A 10,571-nucleotide genomic window follows, 5' to 3' on the forward strand; every position below is an offset into this window, starting at 1 on the left:
CATGACCACGGGCTCCACAGTGCAAATCAATGTCATGACTCTCACTGAAACAGGTTTTTATCATCTCAGATCTTCAGCCTGAACTTAGTTGATAAATGCTCCATCAAATACTTCCTGTTACTGCACAGATTTGAGCCTTTTACCCCAAATTAAAACAGAGCCTGGTGCTGCCTCCCTACCTACAGGGCTGGGGTGAGAACTGCTCCCAGACTGCTCCACAAGCTACGGGGAGATTCCAAATCCCCGTCTGACACCCCTCCAACTCCAGCTGATGTCCACAAATGGTGGTAAGAGGACAACAAGCTCTGGGCATCAATACAGCATGGTAAAACCTGTCTTCTAAAGCCACCAGCTGCACATTTGGTGTATCACACTGTTGCATTCCTATTAGCAACAGCAAAGAGGAAAAAAAGCAGGGATGAGAGCAGCACTGCTCTCCCCCATTCCAAGACACTCTTTTTGTAACATGTGCTGACTGAGAGCCGGGCTCCTGTAATCCAAGCCTTCGTTTCAGATCTCCCACCATGTGGCAGACCCTGAATATTCATTACCTATTAAAAGCTTTGAAAGTGTAAATTCATCCCACAATCAAGTGAACTGATTTATTCACACAGCTGAGTCACACTCATTTACAGTCTGTGACCTAAATCTATTAATCCAGCATCAAAAAAACCCAGTCTATTTTATTATTTTATTTTGGTAACTTAAGTTGAGCAAAGATGAATCTTTTAAAATTGTGTGGGGTTTTCCTTTCAAGCAGTGCTAACACACAGCCAATACTGAGCCTGCTTTCCTTGCTGGTCCCAAGAAGTGGTGCAGACATTGCTCCTGTTATCTGGCATGGAGTGACCCATTTAACAGAGAGCACACAAAATCTTCATGGGAATCAGATCAACTCTTCAGTCAGAGTGTCTGAAGTGCCAAGCAGCAGATAACATGGAAACCTCTCCTAAAGAGAACTATAACTCCCCCATTAATAACAGAAAGCCAGTTCTGACAGAGGGGAAAATGGCTCCGTGGAGAGCAGTGTGTTATTGTGTCTAGCACCTCCTGAGTCTTTTCCTCGGGCCAAAGCAAAATTTTACTAAGTCTCTGCTGTACTTGGGGAAATAAAATCACATTTTCAAAAATGACTGGAGTAATTTAGAGCCACTGACTTTTAGCAGAACTAGAGAATCATTAAATACAGTGTAGGGGGTAACATTTAAAATGCCATCAAAATCTAATCTTTTGACAGCCTCTCCTTTCCTCCCCATTTGATAGCTGTGATATTCCTTGAGTCCATCACTGATATCATAAATAGCCCCATGAGCTCCTAAAGAAAGATTGAGTTTTTAAAAGGTTGAAGTTCAGTCCTGTGCTGAAATTGCAATCACAATCTAATTACAGTGTGCACTGAGCACACGCTTTGGGTCTTAAAATCCATTTCCATTCCAGGCTGGTAATTTACTCCTAGAAATCAATTCTTGCATGTGGGTATTAAGATACACACAGGTATCCCTCCTGTGTGTTACTCCCTCAAACACTGACACTCTGCTTCACAGGGTGCACTTCAGTATTTCCTTTGCCTTCATTCACTGCTGTCCCTATGTTTGCAATCCTTTTGAAGGGAACATCCTTCTTCCCCCTTCCCACTGGGATCCTTTTGCCCACATGATTTAGGGAAACAACTGGTGGGAGCTGATGGTGGCACATAGTGCTACTGACAGCAGGTTCACCAAAGCTGAGCAGGAGTGATGATTAACAGACTGGTTGTAAAATGGGTACATTTTCACCAGCAGCAAGAGTGGGAGAGAAAACACAGGGGAAAAAGGGAGAAATCAAGTTGAAATAGTATTTGGTTAATTAAAGAAATACCTCCTGTGACTGGCACATGTGTTATTCAGTGAATGACACAACCTTCTAAGGCACTGTGAGCTGTAAAGCAGTTACACAGCGTGAAAAGGGAAGGGAGGTTCCAGCTCAGTGAGGTTCCATCTCACAGGCACTTCAAAGGACTCTGAGAACACGCCTCTTTATCCAAAATCACCCCTCCCAAAAGGCAATTCTGCAGCTTTGCCTGGCAGAGGGTGCTCAGCCTGGGGTCCTTGTGGGCTCAGGAAACACCTCTGGAATCCAACAGGAGTAAATGCCAGTGTCTCTTCAGCCATCCTGTGCCATCCAGAAGTCCGGAAGATGAACCTGATGCTCATGGTCCTTCCAGACAAAGTGAAACAGGGCAGGAGTGGCAGGTGTGGTGTAAAATCAGACCTAATGCTTCACACTTGTTATCCATGGCAACCCTTCCCCCTGAAAAAAAGGTATTTAAATGTGCCTCTTTACATTTCTTCCCTAAAATAGAGACATCAGCAATTTCTTGCTATGGGTGGAGTCTACCCTCCTACTCTCTTCACCCTGTACCACAAATCCAGGGAAGCAGCACTGCAGAATAGTGCAACATCTACAAAGTGCAAGCAGTGTCAGGCGCTGAATCAGGAGCAGTGCCACCAAACAGAATGTATTGCTAAAGAGCTGCTGCAGCAGCCAACTGCAATAAACTCAAAGGTAATTTATAGCCACATTATCCCACCAACTCAATCAAACCAGCTTTTCACCTGAAATGTTGTGTAAATTATTTGTGTTTATGACCACTTAGACCCTCCAGAGCTCCCTTCCCTTCCAAACAGGTGCTATTTTCCTGTAACACAACCAGAGCTTAACAACTAAACAGGAGCACCCACCAAAAAGCACAAGCAGTGGGGAGTCCAGAACTGAAGCTGTCCCTGAGGATGGAAGGAACAAATCCAGAGGATAACACAGTGAGGCCAGAACATTATGCATTACTTCAAACAGTCTCCAGTAAAAGCAGTGCTCAGAGCTGTGATGCTGCAGAGTGACAGTGGGGAATAGTCTGTTCATGATGCCTCCCTTGAGGCACCATCCATCCTCCTGCATTAAATATCCCTGCTGCCTGCCCTCCTCCTCCTCCTCAAACCATTCTGTGGCCCCAGGCAGCAGACTGAGAGCAGCAATTTGGCCCTGCTGGTGCCAATGCCCCAAATATTCAGTGCCCGCCCCAAAGAAACAGCTGATCCAGAGCATCACAAACCTCCACCACCCACTCAGGGAGAACCAGACAGGAGTACCATGAGGATGCTTCCACACACCAGGGTTGTCAGGCTTCTGAAAACAAATTTAAAATGCCACAGGGGAAAAAATTCTTTCTGGGAAAAAGAAGTGCAGTTTGCAGTAGTCAGATGAAGTGTACAAGAAAAATACCGTAAGAGAAATCACATGGGCCTACGCACACAGAAAAAGCAATCTGTGCCATAACCTTTGGCAAAATGCAAGTAATTTGTGAATATTTGACCTTTTCCAGAGGTTATCTGGGTGACTATCTAAATCAAGAAACAAATTATCTGCATCTGCCAGCATTTGTACCACCACAGTAACTTGACCTGTGCCAAATTCTCTGTACATAGCAAACTGTCTTTTCACCCATTGGAAAGACACTGTGAGCTTGGTTAGAGCCAGAGCTCCCAATCTGGCTGACAGATGTCCAGAAATCCCCTGGAGTACCAGCAGAGTCATCAGTCAAGGTGAGTACAGGACACAGAGGAGATGATAGGTTATTGATAAAGATCATAATCTGCCACCCCCAAAGTCACACTGGCAGTTACAGATGCACTGACCTTCAAATTTAGACCTTCCCAAATGACAGCTGTCAACAGCAGACTGCTCAACCCAATTTCATTCTCTCTCTGAACAAGCCACACTGGACTGTCTGACTGGAAGCAAATATCACAGCATTTTCCAGTGAAAGGCAGCTGACCATGCAGAGGAATTTGTGTTTGGCAAAGGGCACTCAGCTCCCAGGTGAGGAGGCAAGATGCAGTTTTCCTCAGTGGAAACTTCCATGCCTTGTAATTGCTCAGCAGGAAAAGCAAAACTGACATTATCAAAGCTCCTTTGAAGATGTGTCCCAAAGCACTCCTCAATTCTTTATTTTCAAGCAATCCCAAAGAGAACTAAGAAATGAAACACACAATTCACTCTTCATGCTGGAGGCTAAAATTCACCATTTCCCCTATATCCGGCTGCAATAAAGGAATCATAGCCAAGCAAACATTCATGGACCATAATCCTAAATTTGTTTGTACCACACTTTAAAGCTGTTCCTGCTTCCTGCACAAACTCACTGATTTTCTTTTCCTGAAGATTACATTGTCTAGTTTCTTACACGCTTGGGATTATTCATGGTTTTGCTTTACCTGTTGCTTTATTTTCCCCACAGCTCTGGATAACTGCAACCTGAACACAACTCCAATTAGGCAGAGAACTGAACAACATATTTTCCATTCCTCCAACATCCACAAAATCTCTGCACTCGCTCAATACATAACTTGGTAAAAAATTGATTTTTCAGCTTTCTTACCAAGTAAAGGAAACCGAACCCATTTATTCTTTTTCGTGTTTCTCAGAAGAAAATGGAAAAATGCTTTGTGTTGAGCAAAATTTTATGTTTCGGGGCATTTTCATTTTTTGTTTGCCAGATATTCCAATTTAAATTTTGTCAATAAAAAGCTAACTTCAAATGAATTCTATTACGATACCATAGAAAACCCCAAAAGGTGAAGTTAATTACATTCCTACCTCTTTAAGACAAAAATAATGTGCCAGACTCATAAAGCAGTCCTTAAGGAGTCTGCATAAAGTGTGCAACAAAATTCTCCTACAGGTTTCTCCTGTTCCCAGTAGGTTACAACACTGAGAAAAGTGGCCTCAGCAACATACCCAAAATACACATCTTATATATTAGGTTTAAAACTCTCCATATAGTCACTTACTACTAAACTAGCAAAGTCACCAATATTATTGGTAATATTAATGTATTAATACCATGCAAACACATGGACAAAGCTGTTTGCACGTTTGTTTGCATATTTTATCCTAACAACAAGTGCCACAGGAAAATAATATCCCATGTTCCAGAAGCCATCTGGATCCCATTGGGAGGGTCAGCTCATCTGGAGGTGATGAACACCACCAGAATGTCCCCCAGAAGGGAAAAAAACAAGTTTGACAATGCAGATGTATGTGTGATGTTATAGAATACTTGAAAAAACACATATTTAAGTATTGAAATGTAGATCATTCTGAAATACCCCTCATTTCAGCATGCCAGTATCCTCTGCATTCCAGAGCACACCATTCCAGTGCCTTTCCTTCTAATTTCAGGAATCCTAACAGAGAAAATTCTCACCTGTTTCTAACCTTTTCACTTGAACTCCTAAAACCATAATGTTTCACCCAAACTAAACTGTCAAAGCAGCTTAACATCGAAGGAGTACACTGCAATTTTTCCAGTGCCTGCATTTTGTGCCCTGTGCATCAGCCCTGTCTCCCTCGCAGTATTTTGACCCCACAGTTCAGTCCTGTCTCTCGTTCTGAGGCTGAACATCCCTCAGAACTGAAATGGATTCAAGGCTTAGGAAGGAGCCCTGATATTTATGGTTTTAACTGCACACAAAATGAGAAACCAGCACACAGAACTCCACAGAAACACTTGCATTCCCTCCAAGTGAGGCCCTTCAATTGTATCTTGAGTAAAAGGCTATCATACAGTGCTTGTTTTACACTCACACTGCTGTTGTAAAACCATACGTTGCAGTAGTAGTGATTGTGTCTGATGATCTTTTTTATCATTCATGTGCCTAATCACCCTGCGCTGAGTTAACCACGCTCAGGGATGGTGTTTGCTCAGCAGCCTGGATCTAGGTCTGAGATCACGTGTCCCCAAATACTGCAGATTTTAAGAACTGTCAGACAGTCTGATGCAAAAATCGGATCAAGGATTTTAAAATGTCTGTGAATATCAGGATTAAAATCAGATAAAATTAGTAAGAGACTATACTGTCAGCTGCACAGAGAATAAAAATATTAAGCATTATAAGGCATTTGATTTGTTTCTACTTTGCTGCTACAAAAGCAATGCTGCTGAGTATGAGTCAATTGTGCTAAAGTGCAGGTAACAATGCAATTTAGAAGCCAAAAAAATTTCTGTATTTGGGATCACCCCCACCAATACTAGATGGCAGTGGCTTGCTCTTCCTCCAAGACTTACCCTCCCTTCCAGCAATTTTGTTTAATTTGCTTTTCAAAGCTTAATCATATTAGAGGAATAAAATCAATACATGTGAGAAATCCAAAATCCTCCGTAGGATTTGCAAGAGCAAATTTCTGGAGAACATGCAGGCGTTTCACAGACGAAGAACACAAATTTTACAACTTAACAGCATGGACTGAATGAGGCATGGAGGGAGAAAAATTTACATAGAAAATATCTGGCCTTGCCTGGCAGCTGAATGTTTTAACACACCACTTACATATGCTACTTTGCATACTGTATTGTCTTCTATGCTTCATTCATGCCTTTTTTTACTTTTACATTTAATGGTAAGTCAACACAGTATCACTGTACCTGTGCTAAATGCAAACACTGAGGCAGCAATAAAACACAGTCATTTAAATATCAAGAATTGCTATCAAAATTGATTGTCCTTCCTTCAGGCATTAAGAATTTACAGTTTCAGATCACTGACTTGTATTGCAAAACACAGCAACAACTAATTCTCAGCTGTACCCCTCCAAGCCCTTACCTTTGAAATGCAAACATTACATAACGAATTAAACTCATGAGTGCACAGCAGACCTGGAGCTCCTCTCTCCACCACAGAGCTTTGGCAAACGTTTCATTAACACTAAGTACCAAGCTTGCTTTATGTCAGCTCTTTAGAAATACATGCTTAGCTTCAGCATATACCAAAAGGTTCTTTTAAACATATTCACTGCTATTTTGTATTGAATTAGGGAGGCTACAGTGGCCGTACCTTGACTAATCTGAGTACCCCACTGTTCCACTTCAGAACTCTGTTTTTTTCCAGTCATTGTAAATGATATTAAACATCTGGGTCATTAGCAAATAGAGATTTAAGGAATCTGAATGTGTGGCAGCCTTGCTGCTGCCTAGAAAACACTGTCACGTGGGACTGCTCTTTGTATCCTTGTTAATGTCTAGGCAAATATTTTATTTTTTCTTTCAATAATTATTTCCAGGTATGCCCTTATGAGAATGGCAGTATCACTTGATAACACCCTTTTGTTTCCATGTTTCAATGCCAAAGTCTCTTTTTCTCATGGCTGCAGACTCATGTTACCAAGAAAGTATGAGCTACGCTGCCATCGAGCACACTGACAGGAATTTTGGTTCTGCAACACTACAGTCAGGAGCCTGAAATTCACTCAGACTCCTCAGAAAGACTCCAGCTTGTGAGGCAGTGAAATCACAATCCTGAAATTACAGGAGAAGCTACTTCTGAAGTGGTTACAGCAGAATGGCTGTTTGGAGTGTGACATCCTCAGCTCCTGGGAGACATCTGACAGCAAGTCAGAGTGAAGCACCAGGAGTGCCATTACACAGCCACAGCCACAGCCCACTGCTGGGGCACCACTTCAGCCTGATGCCTTTAACTTCAGCCCTGAATGGGGCTGATGACTGAATTTAGCAAGAAACATCTCCCTCTAACAGTTTCTTTTGGCCAGAAATTTTCATCTATTCATGAGAAATATGTGAACTCATTTTTAGCTCTTTCTGTTCTACACCACTAATAAACCATTGGGCTTAAGTGAATTACTGTCCACTCACATGAATAATTAATATTGGCTTATACATTTTATTAGCTGCTGAAGCTCCCTTTCAATTGTGACACTGCTTCATGCAGTGATGAGCAGACCTCACCACAACTGTGTGAGCATCTGCATGGTTTGCACACCTCCAAAAGGTGTTTACCTGCCTCAGACAGAAGTTGTCAACACGCTCAGCTTACATCACTTGTTGCTGAAAACTGAGTGTGGAGTTTAAGCAGAATCTGGCGTAATGAAACATCAACTGGCGCTACCCTGAAACACACATCCACACAATCGGCTGCCAGGACTGGGGCTTGCTGAACGTGTCACTCACAATGCTCCAGACACTTGGCTGCTACTGCAACTCTTCTCCCAGTGAAAGGGAACCAGATGGTGAGCGACTCTTGGCATTTCTCAGTGTTATGTGAAGTGTTTCTTTAGCTAGTGAGCACATGCCATCCAGTCAAGTCGCTTTGGAAACAGCCCTTCTTGTCTTTCTTTGCATTTCTACACAAACGCAAACACCCCATTCATGAGGAAAGTCAGACCCAAGCACAGAACCAAAAGTCTCAGCTACGAGTTTCTGTTGTCCTGGAGACAAAGAAGCATCTCTGAGGGATTTATTTCATCCTCTGGTCCTGTTACAGCCTCTGAGTGTTCAGTTGCTCATCATGGAGAAAGATTGATGGAGACAACTCAGTTAAATGCCCAGAGTCAGATGGGAAGAACAGAGGCCAGAATGCCCAACTGCCTACAAGCAGGAGTTCCACAACTGTTTGTATCTGCAAGCAGTGCTTGACAGCAAGTCAGGTCTGCTCTAAATTCAGGATTTTAGAGATCTGATTCTGTTCCTGGCTCTGCCAAATCAATACAACCAAATCATTTTTTCCTCTGGTTGAACCACATGCTTTGCAGGACAATGCAAAAGCTTGCAAGCAAACTTGCTAGAACCTATTAGAAGCAGATGTTTCAAAAGCCCATTAAAAAGAAAATAGAAAAAAAAGTTAACCAGAAACATTAAAGTTTATTATTTTGACTATGCAGGTAAGGACTGCTTTGCTTGAAGGGAAAGCTGCTGCCTTGCTGTAACGTTTTTGCCTTGGGCAGTTTTCAGAGAGTTGTTACCTTTCAGAAATAATAAAATTCAGCATGTTGACTACACACCACACACACACAAGAAAGGAGAACAGAAAGAAAAAGAAAAAAAAACAACAGAAAAGGCTGAATGCCCTACAAACCCTACTGAAGTTAGTATTAAGAACTTGTAGACTCCAAACTTTGGATGGCTCTGGTAGAGAAGAGGTGAAAAGCTGTGTGTACCCTTCAGGCACAACTGTAATAAGTAAAAAGCCTTCTGTCTCCTGATTTCCTCATTTAATTCACAAGCTGTGTTTCATTACGAGTGGCAAGCTAGAAATAAGCTATTTGCTCCAACAATTACTTGAATTCACTCTGGCTTTGCTGCCTCTTTGGCATCCCTCTGTAAATCACCGTTTTATTAGCTCCTCACATTAATTTGTTTTGTTGTAGTTTAAAAGGTTGTTTGACCCTGGTTTTCCGAACCTCGTCGTAGTCCCAACTTCACTCCCCGTCCCTGGCACCCAGAGTTGCTGGGGCGCGTTGTGAAGCATTGAACAGTAAAGTGCAACATCCCAGGAGTTCTCCTAGGAGAGCGTTTCTCGCTGGTTCATTTCACAGGAGCTGCAGCCCTTGACTGAATCCCTGCAGGGAACTGTTTCCAACCAGCGCATGGCGTTGCCCTCGCTGCCTCTGGCCCGAATCCCGCTCCCATCCACACTGATGTCACGATTTACACCGGTCCCGCTGACGCAACGCCTCTGCCGAGCCCGGTGGCGCGACTCCAGATTTACGCTGTGTCACTGAGGGGCTGGAGCGAGGCAGGGATGGAGGGAGGCAGGGACGGAGCCCTCGCTGCCGCCCCATCCCCGGGCGGTTTGGGGGTGCCCGGGCAGTGCTGCCCGGACTCTCCAGACACTGCCGGCACCGCGCTGCCTCCGCTCCCAGTGCCCGGCCAGAGCTCTGGGAGCCCGGACGGACAAAACGCACAATAAAAACACCCCTCGAAAGGCACCGCGACCGGCCCCGGTACCTGAGGGGTCCGGGCTGCCCGGAGGGCCGGGGGATGCTCCGGGAGCCCAGGGGCAGGAGGGAGCCGGGCTGTCCCTGGGGAGGGCTCCGCGGGAAAGGGGAAGGCGGCTGACGGCCCTGAGGGAAGGGGGCTCCAGGCCGCCAAGGGAGGGCTCTGGGACCCCCCAGGAACGGAGGCAGTCCGAGCCACGCCGAAAGGAGCGGGACCGGGCTGCCCTGAGGCGGACCCGGGCTCGCGAAGGGCCCGCGGTGAGGGCAGGTGGGTGACAGGGCGGCGTGTGCCCACACACAGCAGGTGAAAGTTGCGCGGGGGCCGGGAGCCGCCGCACTCACCTCATCCCCTTGGCCGAACTGCAGCCCCAGGGCGACGAAGTGCTCCACCCGGATGAACCCGTCCGCATCCTCATCGCACACGTCGAAAACCTCCTTGAGCTTCCGCAGGAACCGCAGCAGGCTGGCCGGCTCCATCGCGGGCATTAGCTGGAGGCCGGCGGCACGGCCGCGGCCGCAGCAGCCATGATCGCCCGCGCCTTCAGCGGGTGCGTGACATCAGCTCCGGGGAGCGGGGCGGGAGCGGCGGCGAGAAGGAGGAGGAAGGGATGGAGGGAGGGATGGAGGAGAGCGGAGGGAGGACGCGAGCCCCGGCGGAGGGAGGGAGCGAGCGACGGGCGGGAGAACAATAGGGCAGAGCGGGAGGATGCGCTGAGGGAGGCGCGGCCGCCGCCAGGGGGCGCCGCGGGCAGCAGGGAGGCCCCGGCGGGGCCGGGCGGGACGGGGACACAGAGAGAGCGAGGGGA

At 45.7% G+C, this 10,571-nt stretch overlaps 1 protein-coding gene across 2 annotated transcripts in view; it reads right to left on the reverse strand.

The window, feature by feature from the left end:
- RAB11FIP4 (RAB11 family interacting protein 4) overlaps positions 1–10,405 on the reverse strand; it is a 101,961-nt gene extending 91,556 nt beyond the window's left edge. Inside the window, exon 1 of one of the 2 annotated variants that reach the window (XM_063410151.1) lies at positions 10,108–10,405. In XM_063410151.1, coding sequence (XP_063266221.1) covers positions 10,108–10,251 — 144 coding nt within the window. In that variant the 5' untranslated portion in view covers positions 10,252–10,405. The remainder of the gene's footprint in view (positions 1–10,107) is intronic. The other variant, XM_063410149.1, reaches the window with a different exon arrangement.
- Positions 10,406–10,571: the final 166 nt, after the last annotated feature.

This window comes from Prinia subflava, chromosome 12, assembly GCF_021018805.1.
Source record: "Prinia subflava isolate CZ2003 ecotype Zambia chromosome 12, Cam_Psub_1.2, whole genome shotgun sequence".
Taxonomy (NCBI): domain Eukaryota; kingdom Metazoa; phylum Chordata; class Aves; order Passeriformes; family Cisticolidae; genus Prinia; species Prinia subflava.